The 23,174-nt window shown below is 35.7% G+C and overlaps 1 protein-coding gene across 1 annotated transcript in view; it reads right to left on the reverse strand.

Moving 5' to 3' along the window:
- Nucleotides 1-23,174, reverse strand: part of LOC150087413 (PC-esterase domain-containing protein 1A-like) — a 151,827-nt gene that overhangs the window by 97,450 nt on the left and 31,203 nt on the right. The window contains exon 3 of the mRNA XM_090372054.1: nucleotides 12,521-12,600. Within this exon, the coding sequence (XP_090228180.1) occupies nucleotides 12,521-12,600 (80 nt within the window). The remainder of the gene's footprint in view (nucleotides 1-12,520; nucleotides 12,601-23,174) is intronic.

Here is a 23,174-nt window from a genome sequence, read left to right on the forward strand (position 1 = left end):
TGCACAAGTTTATCTGAAAAACCATTCTGCAGGTTACAACCACTATACTTATTTGATATGGCTCCTTATGATATATTTTTCTTTTCTGTTCCCTAAACTTAGGAGGGCATTGGCAGTTGAGTTGTAAAGACATGAAACTGTGTGCTCCACATTAATTGATAGACTTTTGAATTATAACTAAATAACAGATGTTATTTACTCATACTTACATTTAATTCATGGAGCCAACTTCTAACTATTTCTAGTAATATTTTGTTATAAATGGTTTGTTAATATCTTCAATGTTATAAACATTGAAGATATTAAAGAAATATTCTTTAATATCTTCAATGCTGATGGCTACCTATGTAACTGCATAGGAAGCTAAAGAATTATGCTTTTAAGATTTACTATTTGAATTGTGGGGTCTATTTCAACCAAAATTGATTATCTATTGTAGTGGAAATGCTCCTATATTCAGTCATCTCATTTGAGTTTATTACACATAGGGATAAAAATTGAGACTAAATTATATGAATATAGACGTTACTTATTGGAACAAAGGGAGACAATTGACCATAGATTTAAATGTTGGTGTTAAAGGAAGAAGAACCATTAGCACCACCTGGGTGCTTTAATAGGTTTGACTGACACAAGCTTAATAATTAGTAATTAGGCTTTGGGATATAACCAAGAAATCACAGAGACGTAAAGAAACAATCGTTAGTGATCAAGGGGGGGGGGGCTCAGAAGGATTGCATAATATGCATGAGACAGTCTTGTCACAACTTAATGATGCAGTGGGTCTGGAGGAACATACAGATGGTAATATGCCCTTGCTAACAGCATCAGTAGAGATGAGCAGCACAAATAAAAGAAAAACAAAGCTGAAGCAGGTGTTGAGAGAAAGGAGGAAGTGAAAATCAGTGGTGTAGTTGAGAGCTGTGAAATGTATGAAAGTAATGAGGTGAAATTTAATAAAAAAATGCAAACATCTGAAAAAGAATGGAAGGATTTAGTATCTGGAGTGACCCTTGAGGACAGTCCTCTGTCTAATATAGAATGACCACAGCATTATAATGAGCTAATCTCCTCCTTTCCAATAACAACCTGAAGATTAAGAGGAAATGGAAAATACAAGGAGGAATTGTTTCAGTGTGTCATCGTGTACTCCAGTTCATTTGCCTACTGAGTTTTTGATGCAAAAAATACATGCCAGAAACATGAGAAAAAAAAGTTACAGTTTGGAGGATGCTGAAACACCTGAAGGCATACAGAAGAATGCAGAGATGGACTTGGCATTAATGTGTGAAAAGCAACCGGAAGATTGATTAATTGTTGAAGACCTAGGTAAAGCAGAAATGCAATTAACGTATTCCCCTCACATAGAAGTAAATATGACTTTTGAGCCGGATGGCACTCTTCACAACTCACAGCAAGGGACAAATGATGCCCAGAATATGATCATATACACTGTTTAATAATAGAAGACTAATTTTGTTTTCAGATTTCATATGATGGCATTAAGAACAAATGTTAATGGCTTTCATCAGTACTGCAGAACAGATGAGGAACAAAATATTCATGCTGGTATTGTAATATCTTGTGACAATCAGAAAATCGCTGTCGACAGTTCAATTAAATGGGCAAAGATCAAGGGCAGTTGCTGACAGGCTGCGAGTAGCTTGTAACTGACAAGCTGTAACAGCAACCAGATTGATATTGCATGTATACAGGAACCATATGAATCATATGGAAGAATAATTGGATTCCCACAATTAGCAAGAGTAGTCAGCTGCAGTAAACCACATCTCCAGAGTCAATTGTAGTCGTCAATACAACAGTATTCTCATAAATTCTATTTGGTCAATGTACTTAAAGCATGATGACAATACCACTCGATCTGGAGTACACTGAGAATTTGTTGAAGTAGTTGCATCAAATATAGATGTTACTTTCAGTACATTGAGTGAAAGAAAAGGTGAAGTGAAGGAAAGGTGCTATTTGAAAGACTGCTATCGAATAGCACTATTGCCTGTGTGGGAAGTCACTGTCCTGTGTCTAATGATCAGAATGGCTTTACAGCACAGAAAAGTACTGATGATGCACTTGAAAGACTAAACTGCTAGTAAGGTGGATCAGACCTTACTAGCACTGGTCAAAAGAGCCTGGCTGGGTCACTACTGATCATAGAAAAATTAAATTTTTTTTAGAGGGAAGAGGATTACAATGACAAAGCTATATACCAGATCAATTGTACAGATTCTCCTTGCACAGTATAAATTGGAATGTTTTCCATTCTCATCTATGTACATTAAGCACGGACTCTGTGTTGGATACAATGGGAACAATGAATAGTGAAGAGATTGTTCAATCAATACAAAAGTGGCTAAATGAAACATCAATGACGTCAATGAAGAGGTGCCAGAATAAGTGTGCACCAGTGAAGTGGAGGCCACAAAATTGACAATTGTGAGAAGAAACTAACAGAGCAATGAAAATGTATCAATGCAGTAAATAATGGGGTGGAGAACAGCAGGCAATTTTAAGAATTGTGTATCAATAAGTGAAAACTAAACATACGCATACTATTGCAAAAGAAAAATATCAACCTTATAAAGAAAAAGAACTTATAAGGAAGAGTGGTAACAGCGATCCCTGAGGTCTGGTATACAAATTAAGTACTGGAGTACTAAAAAATTCTGCTGGAGATTTGACATATTCAATCACAGAAAATAGTGTGACAACATGGACTTGGAGGAATAATACAATGTCCCTCCCTAATTTTGTCTTCCACCAGATGGTTTAAAATTAATTGAAGTGTTCAATTAATTTTAAACCATCTGGTAGAAGACAAAATTAGGAAGGAATGTTGCAATGATATTTGGGAAAAACAAAAGCTGATTAAAAGGCTGAATGATGATTATCAAGGTTAGGATGATGAAAAAGACTTTGCTGTGGTAGTAGAGAATACAATAAGGAGAATAAGAAATAATAAATGTCCTGGAACAGACTTGATAGAGGGTGAAGTGATAAAAGTGTAGCTTCAAAATAATCCTTTCCCATTTGTTGGATATATTCAATGTGTGCCTCAAGGAGAGAACATTTCCATCCCCTTGAAAGGCATTAAAATTGATATTATTTGCCATTACAGCCAACGGAGCAAGTGGATTCATATTGTCCAATCTCACTTCTCATCGAAGGAAAGGTGCTATTCGAATAGCACTATTGCCTGTGCGGGAAGTCACTGTCTTGTGTCTAATGATCAGTATGGCTTTACAGCACAGCAGGGTACTGATGATGCACTTGAAAGGCTAAAAAGAATTATCTATAACTGTACGAAGAAATATTGCTTGGGAATATTCATTTATTTCACAGGAGCAGTTGATATGATAAAGTGGGAAGTGTTCTTGTGATGCTCTGCAAAGTAAAATACAGCTGTCAGATCTTTTCTACTTCCATAACCACAGGGTAATAGTTAAATCTTCAGCAGGGAGTGTAAGTGGGGATAGTTGTACATGGGTATCCACAGGGTTCAGTCTTTGGCCCACTTATGTGGAATTTTGTGTTAAGTGGTTGTTGCAAGAATATGAAGATGTGTCAATGATTACCTAGAGGATGATCTAGACTTGCTGGTGTGAGGCAATTCTCAATTGAAACTAGAGGAGACATTGAATCAGGTGTTAGCAGAGCTAAGTTGATGATCAAGTATTCATAGACAAACTGTATCTAGTGGAAAAAGCAAACTATCCTTTTGAAGGGGTATTTATCAGTTAATCAATCGAAACCCAGTGATAGCGACTGATGATGTAAACTTAGGGTATTTAAAAATAATTAAGTATTTAGGTATGCAAATAGATATTTGCCTTTCATCTCTCATTTAATTATATCAGAGAAAAAAATACAGGCAGTTATCGCTTCACAAGTTCCCGGGTTTTCAAGTTTTTTTTTTTCCCCCCCAAGTATCAACAAAATCGAAAATATGAACATTAATTGCAAAAATGAATGTTAAACATTCATGAATATTGCATTCCAAACCACGTGCGTAGCTATACAATACAGTGTTCCCAGCTTTACGATATTGATCAGTTCCAGAGACACCATAGTATCGTTAATATATCATAATGTGAACCCAATAACAAATTGTTTTTGGTAATTCATTTCAAGACCTCGGAAGTTGAAATTTTCACTGTATAACTAAGCTATTTATCTCTCTAAAATGTCATTTTTAAGGTCACGAGCGTGACCTTAAAGCCATATAAAAGGTTGTGAGTGTGGTTTGTAAATTGTATTAGTTAACAATTCAGATCATTAAAATGCACTACACTTTCATCGTTATCATATGTTCCGTTATAAGAACCAATTTTGAACGCCTTTGTGACATTTTTCTAAAGCACATTTCTGGAGGTCACAACCATAAAACAATAAAAACAATTTGCACTTTCCGGTTTATTGGGCTTTTCTGTTACTGCAAGCAATTATAAACGGGTAGTAAACTCAATCTTCTTGCATTTGCAAAAATGCCGATAGCTGGAATTGTGTGGTTTTTTACGTTATTATGGTGAAATGTGTTTCCCCTTTACTTCAATCAATCTTCAATCATATAAAGAACACACAAATTTTCAGAATCTTCTCTTCATTCTCTTTTTTTTTATGCTTTGTAAACTTGTTACTCCATGCGAATCGTGTTAGCTGCAATTTGTGTGTGCTGTTAAAATATGCTTTAACACCTCTTGGAGCATTTCTGAAGAAGACGACTCCTTGTAGAACAAACCAACAAGTGCCGAGCCAATAATGAGTGATCAACGAGTGTGCATTTAGTCTATGATGATGACGTAGAATAAACATTCTTTAACATTTGTAAGTCATAGATAATTTCTCTATTATTATAATTTGCTTGATTTTACAGGCTACGTTTGCATTTCTTTCGATAAATCAATCATTGTTTAAACATAAACCAATTAGCTAGCTAATTTCATTGTTGAGAACGTAACCCCTATTTTTAACCTTATGTCTATGGGAAATAAATTCTCACTTTACAAGTTTTCACTTTACAAGTGTGCACTAGGAATGAATTAACTCGTAAAGTTGAGAAATACCTGTATGTCATTTTGTTGGACTTATTGCTAGAGTGATGAGAAAGGACTGGGGTCTTAAAGGTAGAGTGTTAGACCTATTTTATGATTGTGTTTTTTTTCCATTAGTGAATTAAGGAGATTATCTGTGGATTGACTGTGCATTACAAAAAGGAAATGTGAGAAAGTTGTTTGCAATTCAACATTCAATGTTACTAAAAATGACAATGGCGGGTAAAACAGTGTCCAATGATGCTCTGCACATAATAGCAGGCTGGCTACCACGAGATTTATTCTTAGTTTTCAAAGTGAGGTGTTGCTATGTGTGGAGAGGAGTTCACTATGAAAAGACGAACATAATAACACAGGTCGATGCAAGTTACAAAGAAGAAAAGAAATGCATCTGGGATCAGTTGGTGGGTTACTGGCAAGAGAGGAGGGGGGGGGGGAAATAGAACTGCAGCAGTAAAGGAAGGATAACAAAAATATTCTTTCCAGCAGTAGACCGTAAGGGCAGAGGAATACCTAACTGGTTCAATTCAGACCTGCAAACAATGTTTCTCATTACTGGTCATGGATCATTTTTTGCAAAACTGAACAAATTTGGAATTAGTGAGAGGTCTATGTACACATGCAGAGCATTAGAAGACCGGAATCATGTTTTTTTTTTTTATGTATGCAATAAGTATGACAACTTAAGAAACAAGCTAATTCATCAATTTCTATGTTTGCTCAGATTGGATGATGGTTGTGAGAACCCTAATAAAATCAAAGGACAGTTTGCATGTATCTCAACTGTTTGCTATACAGGTCTCTCAGAGGAAATGAATATTACTACAACTTTAGGATCATCCCATGTGACTGACTGGAGTGTTTCAAACAATTCTATGGCAAATTATGGAGGAAGTGTAGAGTTCAGGTGGACAACATGTACTGCTAAGGTTCAACAATTGTCCAGTATATTTGTGGCTCATGGTGCTGCTTAGTATCGTAGCAGAAGATTAAGCATTCATGCAGCAGTTTCCAGTGCCACTGTGGGTGCATGATTTATTACTGGTGGCAGTTCCTGGTGCTGCCATCAGCCTATACAACTTATGGCACTGATATTAGCCTATGCAGTTATTGGTGCTGCAACCTCCTGAATAATTGATCATGAATAAAACTGAACATTAAGTGTCTTGTGAACGACAATCTAACAACTGATACTACTTCGGTGGCTCATTATGCTATTTCATCTGTACCAGCAAACCGTGTTTCGACCGAAGGACCGATGCTCGCTACTTGGTAAAATTGTTGGTAGATTACTGATGGCAGTAATCTGCCAACCCTTAAATCCCTATGATAGCTTGCACTGCCATTATAGGGATTTAAGATTCAGTTGGTGGTTTCAATTTGCTGAACAGCAGTTCTGGGTGCTATGATGATATGTGGAAAACTAGAAGAATGATTGCTACAGCATGCCACAACTATTCCAAATTATTGGAACAGACACAGATTTTTCAACTGAAATGCTATCAACATAGACTTTCAAAATCGAAATGGAAAATTATACATTTAGGATGTACCATTTTGAATAATGGTAAGTAGTTTCCCCTGGCAACCTGCTGTCATGATGCAAGCATGACAGCAGGTTGCTCATTGCCCAAACAGAGAAAAAGATTTCTGTGCAGTTCACATGGCATAAGACCACTTTTCACTTCGTGGTTGGATGATCAGTTGCGGGTCCCAGCTTCAAGAGCCTCTGCCTAGTGTGGACCTGTTAAGGAGAATTATGGGGCTCCAGCAGGGGGATAGGATCACCATGCAAGCCTGCCTGCTAGAAACTTGTGGCAGTATTCTGTCACTGTGTGTTCTGTGCCTGTTTGTGCATATGTGCCATTAATCTCTAGGGTGAAAGATGTTCTGATTTTTGCATTTATTAATAATGACTATTACATTTTTATTGGCTTGGATAAAGGAGCGGCTCATCCATAGGCACTGCAGCATTGCAGCACCCCGAGCTATTTAAATCTAGATATACAGTGAATGGAATTATGAAATTTTGTGAACAATGCACTGCAATGAATATTTTTATTAATAGGACCTGAATATAGTATGCGCATCCTCTATTTCCAGTAATCATTTCAATAATAAATGTATAAAAACATGAAATAGTTTCCAACTTGGAAGATTAATTAACATTCACTGTGCGCCAGGCAGTGACATTGATTCTGGTAGTTGGTTGCCAATGGCAACTAACTACCAGAATCACTGTAAAGCGTGCAGTGCAGATTTCATCGTTGACCATGATTAGTGCGTAGCCACAATGTCGGTGTCTTTTTGTTATTCGCCCGAATTCCCATTAAGTAACTAAATAATATCAATGTTAAGTGAATACTCAACATTCAACAGTGTAATTATGTGATTACAGCTTAAATGCGAATCAAGCTTGATCTTGGCAAGTTGAAGTTATATTATGAGATAACGTGTAAGTAAAACATTATTTCTACGACACACGATTTTGTGAAATTTGATTTGATCATGGCCTCCATGCTTCCCCATGAAGTAAATCATATGACAGTGAATAAACTTCGGTGACTTAGTTTGCAACAATTATCTCTCCAAGAAAATAATGCGATTAAAAAAGGCCACCACCAAAGATTCAAATTTCTCAGTCGGGAATAAGTAATAATAAGAAATATATTCTCAATTTTAAAACTGAATAGTACCAAAGAAAAAGTTGGCTTTGTGGTTGTGAAGTTAAAAATGCATTGTTTTGTTTTCCATGTTTACTGTTCGGAGGCGACTTACTGTGGACAAAAAGTGGCTTTACAAACAAACAGAATGAAAGAAAAAAAAAAAAAAACTCTAAAACATGAGAGTTCGAAGAAACATATTGATAATATGATTTCACTATCGCTTTTAGGAAGCATAAATATTAAAGAACAGCTTAGTGAGACCTACAGGCTTTCGATCTGCAAAAATAACAGAAAAGTTAACAAGAATCATGAGGTATTATCTAAAATAATAGACCGCATTAAATTTTGTGGACAGTTTGAAATTCTTTTACATGGACATGACGAAAAAGACTATTCTAAAAATCCAGGAGTATTCAGAGGATTAATAAATTTTGCCTGTACATTAGATTCCAATTTAAAAGAACCATTTAGAAAGTAATGACTATTCAAAAACTAGTCAGAATGATATTCTTGACTGATTGCTGTAAATATGCTGGGATTAAATAAAAAGAGAAATTAAAGAAGCTTCAATGTAGATGCTATGACTGACAACAGATGTTTCAGAACATATACAAATGGTAATTGTTCTGAGATATGAACTGAATTTGAGTGTTTTTGGGGTTTTTTTCACTCCGGAAAACCAAACAGCAGGCAGAATTTCGTAGCACATTCTAGATTAGTTAGACATAATCCTCGAAGGAAATACTCAAAAACTGGTTGTTCAGACATTTGATGGTGCAAGTGTGATGAAAGGCAAGAAAGGGGGAGGTCAGGCTAAAATAAAAGTGTACAAAAATGCACATTTTATTCACTGCTATGCACACCAACTGAATCTGATGAGAAATGCAGCAAGTAGTACCCGAGATTCAAGAATATTCTTTTCGAACCTAATGTCGATACCAACATTTTTCTCGGGATCACCGCAGCATCTCTTTGTTCTCAGAAAGTATATGGAGAGCTGTATTTGCCCGACCTTCCCCTACAAGATGGAACTTCAATATACACACCGTGAACAGCATTTATGAAAATTTTGAATCCTTAAAAAAAAGTGCATGGAAGAACTACAAGTGACAGCAAATGCAGATAAGACAATTTCAGAAGCAACTGGAATTTTGCACATCTTGAGTAATGAAAAATTAGAGTTCTGGTTAGAACTTTTCCATCAGATAATGCCTCACATGGAAGTTATTTATAATCATATGCAATCTTGAGAAATTGAGGAAGTAAAAATACATGAATATATAGGAAACTTTAAGAAAATGCCATTCTAAAAATCAGGAATTCAATGTAATGTGAAAATCCTTCAAAAACTCATAATTGAAGCAAAGGAAGTATGCGACTATATAAGTGTTGACATAGGTGAGAGATATTCTTTTACAAAGCAATTAATTGCTGCTAAATTGTTTAATAAGGGGAACTTTGTTATTTTTCGTATGAAAATGCCCACGGAAGAGGTACAGGAGATTACTGAGGCATATCCCATGATGGAAAGAGAAAGACTTCTTACGGAATTACAAGTTTTCTATAGCAGACATGATCTACACAATTATTGCAAATTAACTGACTTGCTGAAATTTATCTCAGAAAATAATCTAACTGAAGTTTTTGGTGAACTTACAAAACTCATAAAAGTTCTTTTGACCATTCCAATGACTACTTCAGAGCCTGAATGCTGCCATTCGACATTAAAAAGAATAAAAACATTTTTAAGGAGTGCTATGAATCAGGAAAGGCTAAATGCTCAAGCAATGCTTTCAATAGAGAAAAGCTTGGTCAACAGTGCACCAAACTTGAATGAAAAAATTATTAATCTATTTTCAAATAAATAAAAACCAAAGAATGGATTTTGTTTTTAAATAAAAGTTCAAGCCTGTTAATGGTAAATGTCTATGCCTGTTTGTGTGCCTGTTCTTGGGTTTATCAGCAATTTTAATATTTAAAAATAACTAAATGCACAAGGCATAATAATACGTTAAGAGTTTAATATCTATATAATATCGGTGTAGATACACCATAGACAACTCTTAAGAAACTATGATGGTAGTTGTTGTAGTAGACATCTTTTTGCTCTGTTTCTCATATTGTGCTCTTCCTTCACAATGAGTTGCCATGATATTGCACTACCTCGAATAAGTAATGCTTCACTAATAGAGAAGACTATCATTACTTATTCTCAGTGAGTTTGAGATAAACATTTTGTAGTATTTTTAACTTGCTTATTATTACTGTGTATGTCTACATGTCTTATAACCAAGGCAATTTAATGTAACTTAAAGACAGAGCACCCCCAAACATCAGAGTCACGAGCCACCACTGCTTGGATACCAAAATTGATGCTTGAAGTATTCGGCATTAATTGCTAATATGTTTGAATTAGACTTATTACCATCACAGAAAAAGAACTTAGAACTTATAGTTCATTTGGAATGCTAGATCAGTATGCTAGAGAGTAGATGCCTAGTCCTGCTCCACATGCCAGGAGTAGTACATGCCACAGATGATGTATCTGTATGGTATTGTACATGGATGGTAGGGTTGCTAGAAGGTTGGCTGGCTGTACTGCCTAGTTTAATAAATAAATAAAAACGTTCCATAATCTTAAAGAAATCCTAAAAAACAAAAGAGGAGGAATCAATTACACAAAACACAAATGGAACATCTTTCACCAATTCTGAAAAATGAGTTTGGGGAGGGGGGGGGGAAGGTGCTTATAGCACTGGCAGGAGCAGCAAAATAAGTATATACACTATAAAAATCTACTATGAATAGGATTAACCTCCCAATCTCTGCAATATAATAACATACTTTTCACAACTTCAGTCTCTATACTTTTCAGCCAATACTGAAAAGTATAGAGACTGAATCATGAGAAATCCATTTTAGTCTAACAAACAGATAACACTTTACTATTAATGAATGTATAATGAATTTACATTTGGTTATATTTTATCGTCTTCTTCTAGCATCTAAAGTTCCAAGACTATTACATTTTGCATTTACTTGCAATAATGTTTAAAATTTTAAGTACACTCACCCTCCTTTAGTACAGTCACATAAATATTCAAATCAGAATACAGGCATACCTCGGTTAACGTTACCTCTGATAACGAAGCTTCGATATAACGAAGTCGGCAATTTCAAGCCCCATTTAGCATAAAAAAATATTCCAGTTTAATCACCTGAAATCTAAACAAACTGAAGAAATTACGGAAACCTTTGGGGCTTCTCGTGGTTGGTTCGAGAGATTTAAAAAAACAGGCCAGGATTCATAGTGTAAAATTAACAGAAGCTGCAAATAAGTTTCCAGAAAAACTAAAGGAAATAATTGAACGTGAAAATTTTCCAAATTTGGTGTTCAATGTTGACGAAAGCAGTTTGTTCTGGAAACGGCTACCAACAAAAAGCTTCATTTCTATTGAAGAAAAATCAGCTGCTGGGTTCAAAGCAGCCAAAGACCGTTTAACGTTACTCTTTGGATCAAATGCCTCTGGCGATTATAAATTAAAATTGTTATTAGTTTACCATTCAGAAAATCCGAGGGCATTAACAGGTAACATAAAAATGAATTTACCTGTAATATGGAAAGCAAATAGAAAAGCGTGGGTTACCAAGGAGTTATTTACTGATTGGTTTGTTAACCACTTTTGTCCTGAAGTAAAACGGTATTGTCAAAAAAAACAACTTTGAAGAAAAAGCTCTTTTGTTGTTAGACAATGCTCCGGGACATCCTACTGATCTTAACACGTTGGACACATGCATTCCAGTCAAAGTTGTGTTTCTTCCAGCAAACACAACTTCCCTGATTCAACCATTGGATCAGGGAATAATAGCATCATTTAAAGCTTATTATCTGCGTCGAACATTAAGCAGTTTAACTGCTTAAAAACTTTTTGGAAAAACTACACCATTAAAAACGCAATTGAAAACATTGTTAGTTCTTGGAAAGAAGTCACCAAGAAATGCTTAAATGAAGTTTGGCGCAAAATATGGCCAGAAGTTGTATAGAAGAAGAAAATAACATCCAAGAAATTAGAAATGAAGTTATCCAGATGGCTCAATCAATAGGTTTCGAAAATGTCGATGAAGAGGATGTTAGAAATTTATTGAATGCAGAAGATGATGGTTTTTCAGTGGAAGATTTAGAAAACCTTGTTAGCAACAAAGACAAAGATAATGAAGATGAAGTTAAAGAAGTTCCTGCCGAAAAAGTGTTAGCAACCAAAGATTTAAAAAGGTGCTTAAATGACATTGAAAGCGTTTTAAATTTTTTTAGTGAAAATGATCCTGATTTAGGAAGAAGTGTTATTGTTAATCAATTAGTGTTAAATGCAATAACTCAGTATAGGCAATTATTAAATGAAAGAGGAAAAAAGCATAAACAATCAACTTTAGACTCATATTTTAAAATGTGATTTCACTTTGTATGTAAGTTGACTGTTTATTTAATAAAACTTTTCTTTGTTCGAAAAAAAAAAAAGCTTTTCATTTTCTTTACGTAGGAACGTATCCCTATTCTGGCCATAGTATTTTTACCTCTGAAAACGAAGTTTCGCTTAACGAAGTAATTTCGTGGAACGCATCCTATTCGTTATTCGAGGTATGCCTGTACAATCAAAACTAGCATAAAATGTGAAGTATGTTGTTTTTTATAAACATTCTATATTAAAATTAAATGCTTAATATAATTATGAACTTCAAATAAAACATTTTTAAAGAAATGCCAATCAGATTAAAAATAGAATTTCATACCTTTTTTTTCAGTTCTGCGGCTCTTGAAAACCTAGGTTCCTGAGATAATACAATGAGATCCTTATAAATCGATCGCATATCTAAACCAGAAAAGTTTACGGAGTGAGTTTGTTTTAAATTTACTGTAAATTAAACTGCATAATTACTTTTAAATTTAATTATCATCAACTGATAAAATCATCTTTTAAAATTCAGAATATTAAGTTCTTCACCACTACAAAAATTTCTATCAACCACATGATAAAACTATCAATTTGATAAAAACACAATAGTTGGATTGATCTTGCCACAAAATCTCTGGCATTTAATTATAATCTAGAATTCTGACATAAATCTGAGTTAGAACAATGCAGTTTACCTTGTTTTCTCATGTACTTGATTTTATACTGTTTCTTCTCATACATAATCGATCACCTACAACCACACATTTTTCTATTATAAATGGGTGGTTGGAAGAAAGAAAACATTTATTTAAACAACAATTATCTGTCATTAGTTTATAACTAGTCTTGGCACTGATCTACAATACCAGGGATGTGTTGGTCAACATATTCAAAAATACAGAGAACATCTATACTCCGTGTATCATTTTAATCACAAAAAGGTTGAGGTCTCTCGTACAGTATCCCAACTTTAGAAAACTATTAAATTTTCCTATTAAACAAGGGAGATGAACAACCAAATTACTCACCAAGATAAAGTAATAAAGCTATTTATATAGGTTAACTACGTTGGTTTCAAATGACACAAACGAGTTGCTACTTATATACTACAAGATTAATTTTAAGCTGAATATCGATATTTATTGAATTCAAGGTTCTTATTAAACACAATACTAAGGTTTTCTGATGATCTTTCTTAATAAACTCGTTAACCACAAAATGGTAAAAGTCAGTAGTAAATTAATTAATAAGGTTATTTAAAACATCATAAAAAACACCATCTCTTATTATAAAATAATAAAATTATAATAAAATAAAATATAATAAATTATTATATAATGAAATTATAATTTATAATTATAACCACCATACTTCATTATAAATCATTTTTGAAACAACCAATAAATATTAAATGAAATTTTAATAAAATAAAATATAAACCAGCTTTTGTAGCTGGCTTTACGGTTTTATAATGGCTAGGTAGCTGATGGTGACAGCTTGGGGGAAATTCAAAAGGTCATCTAGATGGTTATCTAATCGTTTATTTTCTATTTCTTTGGGCTAGGGCAGCAAAAGTCTACACTAGCCCAAAGTAAAAGCACTGTACTGGAATACTAATATTAATTGAGAAAAATAAAATTAGATAAAATCACAAATAGGTAGCTTCTGAGGCAAGGAAGCTCTTTATCAACTTAAAATGTGCAACACACAAAAGAGCCTTAAACTTAAATAACAGAAGCATTAACCAGAATGCAATATGTAAACTATCATATAATAATATATGACATGACATAAGTGATGGATAGGGACAACCAAAGATGGGGAAAAGGACAGCAAAAGAAAGGACGGAGAAGGGAGGAAGAAAATACAATGAATTGATGAGGATTTAGCAGTGCAACGTAGCCTATATTAATAGCAGCACGTGAAGTTCACCAGCATCTGTCACACTGCAAAATTGCAACTTTCATAATAGGATATGTGAGGGTTCACTTTATTACAGAAAGTGATGGGACCTGCCATACAAAAAAAAGAGTACTTCAAGCCACAAAGCACTAGTGAAAATCATGGGAGCGATCAATTATCTCGATGTAATTATGGATGTTAAAGTCACTGTGCTGCTCAGTCCAATGATGAGGATTTAGCGTAATGTAATTTCAGTGGTTGTACAACAGCACAACCAATTAAATTACATTCTCATGCATTACTAATTGCATTTTCATGCTCAACAGTGTGACCCAAGTCTCTCATCTCTTCAATTATAAGATATGCTAAGATAAACTCTTACAAAGTGGTAAACCACTTTGTAAGAGGAATGGAATAGGAGACTTCACCCTAAGATGATAGACAAACTTTATATCAAGGGGCTGGAGACATCTAATGTAACAGTTATGTAGGATCCTGGCAAGTTCAGATAGAACAGAATATGCAGCCAGCACGCATACCATAAACGAAAAAGGAGGTAAAAGGAAAGAAGATTTGGGTGTGTTGTAGTACGGCAAGCTTGTACAAATATTCAAATTTATTCAGAATACATGAATCCATACCTTGTTAAGCCCACTCTTACCTTGGAAATCTCAGTATCTTTATCAATAGCAGAACTGTAATGGATCCAACACATGATTGGTTAGGACATGTGCAGTAATATGTAAATATAAATGTAATATGTAAATGACAAGGAACATGTGAGCCATAATTAACAGACTGGACAACACATAGGTTTCCTATAGACTGTGGTGATGAACCTACTTGCGCATTAATGCTCAAGATAGGAAGGGTACTGTCACCTCTAATTTCATCTTAAACTGTATGAAATTAGAAAGGGAATTAAGATATTACAAGAGCACTACATTTGAGCCCTACACAATGACCTCAAATATATCATCAATACACTGCAATGGGTGACCCTCTTAGCTCTTCCATGGCAAATATTGCCATGGAGGAGCTGAAAACAAACATATTTATAAATTTGTCATTTCCATCAAATTGTGGTTTCCATCAATTTGTCATCCATCAAACTGCAAACATGTTATCAATATTATATATTTATAACATATTTGAGGTAATTCCCATGGCTCAGAAGTATTACTCTTGCAATATCTTAATTCTCTTTCTAACTTCATATAGTTTACCCAGGAATTAGCAGCTAAAGGCATTCTCCCTTTTCCTAGACATTAATATGCTATGAGCAGGTTTATATTTTGAAACCACAATCTAAGCCTGTGAATTACAGGCTCCGAAAAAGTGATAAGTGTTTGCCTTTTTATTTACCTAATTGTTATTTTATATTGTACTTTATACATAGTCTTATAGTTATAGTGACGCTGGTAATTTTTATTTTAGATAAAGAGTTTTTGTAGATTACTACTTAATATACGTAAAACCGTTATTTCATTCAAATCTTGTAGCCATTGTTTTTCTATAGAGTAGTAGGGAATTCAAATTTTTAATTGTGGTAACTAGGCAGCTCTAATGTATAATTATATAGCGTAATACGCATCACTGCATTTAGGATTCTATTAGATGGCATAGTATTGACAATTAATTAAATTTATTGATCTTATTAATTTAAAATATCATGCCCCAGACTAGAGCAGCAAAACAACGGGCACAAAGTGGCAGGAGTGCTGTGACTCGGGGGGGAACTGAGGTGGGGGTGATTCTCCAAAGCATCACAGCCTAAAAAAATGTGCAACTTGTGAAATGTTTCCCGAACTCTCTGGAACAGAACATTATCTAGCCAAGAAGGATGTCTTTGTGTGTGCTAGGTGCAGAGAGTGTCTAGAAATTAGGCATCAACTCAGCATTCTACTGGGCGTCTATGAGAGCTTGAGGTGTAGGGTAGATGCCATCGAAGAAATTAATGAGGGGCCCGTCAAGCTCTCAGCTGCCCAACTCAATACCAGAGTTCACTCCTGGGCATCAGGCAACACAGCGGCAATCTCCAAGGCAGAATGCGCTGGTCCCAAAGGAACTAGTTATTGTTGGTGACTCTATTGTCAGGGAGACGGGGAATATATTGGGTAAAAAGGATAGATGAAACCAGGTATGTCTGCCAGGGGCAAAAGTTGATGATGTTGCAAAACGTATATCATCTTTTAAGGGCACAAAAGGTGATATTGTTGTAAACATTGGCACCAATGATATTAAGAGTAGGAGAAGTCAGGGTAATCCCCAAAAGAGATATATCATTTTGCCTAGAAATCGGAGTGTCACTAAAGATAAGCATCTTTGCCCCACCTGAGAATTACCTGAAGGTCGGCATTTAAGGAATTGGTAGCAGATTTTCGAGAAGTTGAAGCTGATTGAGCAGGACAAGGTTTCTCAAAATGGAAAGTGGAATGCAATGTGCTATCATCAGCAAAACTATGGATAGGATTTCCAGTCAATGGAAGAAGTCATCAATATACAAGAGGAAAAGAGTGGGGGGAAAGAACTGAACCTTGGCGGACACCGGCATTAGTAGAGAAGTTAGAAGACAGAGAGCCATCACCCTCAGTGAACAATCAGAGAGAAAACTGGATAACCAGTTACTAAAAAGCAAACCATAAGATGGAAGCTTGTTTAGAGGACCTTTATGGCAAACACGATCAAAAGCCTTTGAGATGTCAAGAGCAACTACTTGTGTTTCACCAAACCTTTCCATTGAATTAGTCCATAAATGGGTAACATAAGCCAGAATATCACCAATGGATCGACACTGACGGAATCCATACTGGCAATCGTTGATCAGATGGAAGGTTTCTAGGTAGTTTAAAATTTAGCGGTTAATTGATTTCTCCATTACTTTAGAAAGAGTAGGAGTAATTGCAATGGGACGATAATTGGATGGGAGGGATTTGTCACGCTTTTTAGGAACTGGCTGGATATGAGCAAATTTCCAAGCAGAAGGAAAAACACCTTTCGAATAAGAAAGTGAAAAAAGGTGGCAAAGAATAGGAGTAAGTTCAGGAGCACAGGTTTTGAGAACAAATGGAGAAATACCATCGGGACCTGGAGCTTTCTTAGAATCAAGATTCGTCAAAATCCTTCTGACATCCTTTTGACGGAAGACCACAGGAGGCATTGAATGGAGCGTGTTGGGAATAGTGGGAGGTGTCTTACCAAGATTGTTAATGCGTGAGTTGAAAGAAAAATGGGATGCTAGCAGGTCAGCTTTACCTTGGCTGAAGTGACAACAGAACCAGCTGGTTTGGACAGAGGTGGGAGCAGAGATGGGCGAAAGTTGCGGCCAATAGCTTTGGCAAGAGACCAGAATGCTGGGCTACCATTAGGGCAAGAAGCAAGTTTTCTACTCTTAATCTGTTCAAACTCTAGTTTGGACTGGTTAATAAATGCTTTACAATTGTTGCGAGCTTTGGTGTAGGCAGAAAATGAAACTGAAGAATTAGAAACAAGCCAATTACGATATGCAACATTCTTCTCTTGAACAGCCTTAGCACATTTATTGGAAAACCAAGGTTTAGATAAAGGATGAGATTTTAAAGTGGAGTATGGGATAAAGGATTCCATTCCTGCAAGAATAATTGCACTGACACGATCTGAGCAAATGCTGACATCAGAACTTTTGAAACAGTAATCTGACCAAGGAAAAGAAGTCTCGCAGGTCATCCCATTTTGCATTCTTGTAATGTCAAACAACACGAGGTTGGGAATAGCCATGAAATAAAGGTTCCATTGGAGAAGAGACAATCACCAAGTTGTGATCTGAAGTGCCTAAAGGACCTCTCACTTCAACCGTGTACTTAGAAGGGTTGTTTGTGAGAAAAAGATCAAGCGTATTGGCTGTATGATTAGGATTGTCCGGTATTCTTGTAGGTAAATGGACAATCTGTGCAAGATCATTAGTAATTGCAAAAGCCTCAGCATCTCGACCAGCTGGGTCGGTGTGACAAGAAAACGGAAGCCAGCTGGAGTTGTGAACATTAAAATCACCAAGGAAAATTACCTCACTGTTAGGAAAGTTGGACTGGAGAAAGTCAAGTTGCAAAGAGAGGAAGTCAAAGAGCTCCAAGTGATTAGTGGAGTTGGGAGAACGGTAGAGACAACAGATGAATTTGACACAATGAGGTAGAGAGATTTTAAGCCAGAGAAGATCAAAGAGAGGAGATTCCAAATTGCCAAGTCTCTGACAGGGAATATCTGAACGGACATATGCACAAATATCACCTTTGAGGCGAAAAGAATCATACAGCGAATAATTTGGGCATCTGAGATGAGCAGTAGTTGAATCAATCGATAACTGAGATTCTCTCAGAAAAATTACATAGGGTTTGGCAAACTGCAAGTGGAAATGGACATTGTTGAGATTAGAATTGAGACCACGTATATTTGTGAACTGGATTAGGAAGTGCCTGGGAGGTTTAGATCTTTTCATAGATAAGCTTGCTCAATTAGTTTGACAATTCATGGTGTATTCAATAGTAAGAAAAAGTGGGTGGGACATGCTGTATGAAATAATGAAATTTTTGGATATGGCATACACATGGTAAGAATATACCCAGATCCTTGACATAATACGGCCTCGACAATGCCTGCCCCCCCATACAAGTCAAGTTGCAAAGAGAGGAAGTCAACTCCACCAAGTGTATACGTCACTTTAGGGTTACTGTTCCCCAGGTGTAACACCTTACACTTTGCTGGATTAAAGTACAGCTGTCATTTTCAGAGTGACCTCTATCAAGGTCACTCTGAAGAAGCTCTGCTTGACAGCAATCATTAACTACTCTACCATCTTTACATAATCTGCAAATTTAGACATCATGGCCTCTAACCCTTCATCGATGTCATTTATGAAAATCAAAAATAACAGTGGTCCTAACACTGAACCTTGGGGAACCCCACTTCTTACATCAACCCAATCTGAGGAATAACCATTTATCACAACCCTCTGCCTCCTGCCCTGACGCCATCCTACTATCCATCTAAGGATTTTCCCTGCAATTCCAACCTGTTCAAGCTTATAAAGTAACACTCATGTGGAACTGAATCAAATGCTTTGCTGAAATCTAAATAAACAATGTCAAAATTATTCCCTAAATCCAGCTCTTGAATGACCTTGTCAAAGTAGCTAACCAGGTTAGTTAAACATATATTTCCCTTTACAAAACCATGCTAAGTATCCTTCAGAATTCCATTTCTATCTAAATGATACTGAATTCCACCCTTGGTCATTGTGTCAATGATTTTCCCTACTACTGAAGTTAGACTGACCAGCTGGTAATATCCCACTTCTCTTAGAACCGTCCTTGTGTACTGGAGATACATTGGCACTTTTCCAATCCAACGGAATCACCCCCCGAGTCCAGTAATGCTCTCATAATTAGCCCCAATGGTTCAATGCACTCACTTGCCCATGCCATTTCCATCAACTCCAGGTGCCTTACAGGCCTGTAGGCGCAAAAGTTTTTTCATTAGATAAACGTGAAATTTCAACATCATTAATTACATTTTTTTCAAATTCACTACCATAATATCTCATTTACACAAAGGATTTTCTTCTGTAAATATCGATGCAATGTAACTGTTGAGTTAATCTGCAACTTCAGCTGGGGTATCTAATACTATCCCATGTCCATTACATAAGGATCTGATCTGGTTTGTCCATCCCTTCTTTGCATTTATATATGTGAAGATTTCCTTATCGCCACTCTCTGGTGTCTTTGCCAGCGATTTCTCATAATCTGCCATTGCCAGCCTAACCTTTTCTATGGCACTATTACAGATCAATTTGTAGCTGTTATAGACTTCAGTACCTTTTATTGCTCTAACTTTTCCATGCCGTCTTTTTCTGCTCGAGTAATCTGACAACTTCCTTATTCATCCAACTTGGAATCTTTCTCACGGATTATATTTTTAATGGTATATAAGCATTCAAAGCTTCTGTGATTAATGTTTTAAAGGTATATCATAATTCAATTGTATTTGCTCTCTGTGCGATATCTACCCAGTTAGAGGGAATGTAGCACCTTAAGCAGTTGTAATTTCCTTTCCTGAAATTATAACACATTCCTTTTCTTTTAACTACTGCTACCTCTCTCTCCATCAACCACCACAGAACTCAGTAATCACTTCTTGCTACTGGTTCCTGTACTGTCAGTCCTATTATGTCATCAGGTTCATGGGTGATGAGGTCTAGAATATTCTTTTCCTTTGTACTTTCCCTGATATGTAGATACAAATAACAATCATCTAGTTGATAAGATAAGATTTAAAAATTTTGTCCCCCATGTGAAGTTTCATTCCTATTTGCTCCAATCAATTACGGCAAATTAAAATCACCCATAATAAGACATTCACACTTACTTGCCCATTCCATTTGCATGTAGAGGCTCTCATCATAATCGTCACAATCACCTGGCCTGTAGGTTACTCTCACTTTCATTATACCTTTGCTTCCAACTATGTCACACCATACAGATTCTATGCTAACATGCGAAACGTCTGAATCTGGGAGCTTTCATCACGCTCAGACTGGTTTTGATAAGAAGCATGACCCCCACCACCCCTTCTATCTTTCCTATCCATCCTAAATAAATTATACATACTGTGCTGAAACTCATCATCCCCTATCTCCGGGTGGCACCAGGTTTCTGTAAGCCCAATTATGTCAGTGTTACTTGTACTATAAAAACTATATAAACTATATACTTGTACTATATAAACAATTAAAACTTATTTGTGTTCTTGTATAGTTAACTACCCTGACACACACCCTTTAAAGTAATTTAAGCTTGCTTCCCTGGCATTAGTTACCCACTCATTTGAAATGTTTCTGTCCTCAGAACATCTTGCTACTATGTTCTGTTGCAGTCATCATTTGAAAGTGTGTATGGGTGGTGAAATATTTGAGTAAGGAATTCAAGCACCTCACCTACTCACACAAATTCTTTCCATAGGAGGAAAGTGATGTTAACATTCATTTTTATTTAACATAGAACCATTACTGACAGCCTAGTTCAGCAACAGTAGCACCATCACCATCATTGCAACTAAACAATTGTGCAGTTAACACAAGCCATGAAAGTGGCCAAGCAACTTAACAAAATAGTTATAGCACAGTATTACTCCATAATAATACAAAACCTCACACATTCTTTTACATCTAGGAAAGTAACACAGCTGAATCAAACGAAAACTTTAGTTAACTGGCAGTCAGTTTCTCATGTAATTTTATTAGCTAATGTCAAGGCCACATTAACGCTATAGCCAAATTGGCCATGGCCAGAGGCCTCACCCAAAGAGGGGCCTCATTGTCAGTGTAAATATTTTCTAAAGTAGTGATAAAACTTTCTAATAATAAAAATAAACCAAGAAATAATAATAATACACCAAGAAAACGTGTAATATAAAAGCATACTTAAACTTAACTTGTTAAGTATTTAAATTTTATTCTTATATCTTTTTATAGGACAATAAATTAAGTTAAAAGTTTCTATTCAAATTGTTTTTTTATTATTATTTTATTTTTCAAGTCAAAAAACATAAAAACTTATGTAGTATTTGTATGTGTAAAATACACACACACACACACACACACACACACACACACACTAAATAATGTTTCAAATAATTGAAAACTGAATCATTCATAATAAAAATAAAAAGATAAAGCAAACATCACAGGAAGCAAAAAGCATATTCCTCTACATCAGGGGTGGCCAACAAGTCGATTGCGATCTACCAGTCGATCGTGGCTTTAATTTCGGTCGATCACGACCGAATTTTAAATATATACTGTATAAAAAATAGATTAGCCAAAATCTCAATGTTATTACAAATCCGTTGAACCATATGACCACTCTTGTCGCCGCGCAGTCACTAGCCTTGTCTAGTGAAAATTCACGCAGTTACGTTGTGGAGAGCATAGCTTATGTATCGAATAATTATTTGGCTTACTTAATATTAATAACTGAGAGTACTTATATGTTAATTTAATACCTTTTGATTTAAAATGAATACGCCAAAAGAGTAAAACGTATCATTTTCATCAAGAGTGCGAAAACTAGAATACTTTTTTGTAATGATAAAAGAAAAATGTTGTTTGATTTGCAATGCTTCCGTGGCTATACCAAAAAAAAAGGGAATTTAGAAAGGCACTTCAACGCACTCCATGGTAAATACCAATCGGATTTTCTGCCTTTTTTTTTTTTTTTTTAATGTGAACCCCAAACACAAGAGGTATTAGAACCTATAGTACTTAGTACCATGCTTGGGTTGGAGGTTGAGAAGACGAAAGAAGATATTTGTTAACATTGGACTTGAACTTCTGTAGATTCTAATTTTCAGGAAATACGAATGAAGGAAGGTTGTTCCAGAAAACGACAGTTGAATGAATAAATGAGGAAGATGAAAAGTTGGTTCTGTGGGTTTGAAGTTGGACAGTAAATGGATGTTGGCTGGTGGCAGCACATGTTCAGACTGTTTTAAAAGAGAGAGTGGGAATTATAGAAGACAATTCAGAAGAACAGTGCCCATGGAAGTATCTGTAGAAGACGCATGCAGCAGAAACAGTACGTCTATGAGAAAGCGAGTGGAGAGACTCTGTTAGAGATGAATCATTAATTAACCTAACTGCCCTCTGCTGAATGGAATCAAGAAGCCTGAGAGAGGTTTTGGGGGCACCACCCCAGATGTGGGAACAATATTCCATGACAGGGCGGATTTGCGATTTATACAGAGTGAGCAGCTGTTTGGAAGAAAAGTAATGCCGAGAGCGAAAGAGAAAACCAAGTTTTTTAGATGCAGGGGAAGCAATATTTGTAATGTGCTTGTGCCAAGAGAGATTAGAAGTCAGGGTAATCCCCAAAGGAGATATATCATTTTGCCTAGAAATCGGAGTGTCCCTAAAGATAAGCATAGGAGCAGAAGAATCCTTTTTGCGAGATATAAGACAAGACTGAGTTTTAGAAGGGTTGATATCGACTAAGTTGTCTTTGCCCCACTGGAGAATTACCTGAAGATTGGCATTTAAGGAATTGGTAGCAGATTTTCGA

This window comes from Mastigoproctus giganteus, chromosome 4 (assembly GCF_048544385.1).
Source record: "Mastigoproctus giganteus isolate SK-2022 chromosome 4, ASM4854438v1, whole genome shotgun sequence".
Taxonomy (NCBI): domain Eukaryota; kingdom Metazoa; phylum Arthropoda; class Arachnida; order Uropygi; family Thelyphonidae; genus Mastigoproctus; species Mastigoproctus giganteus.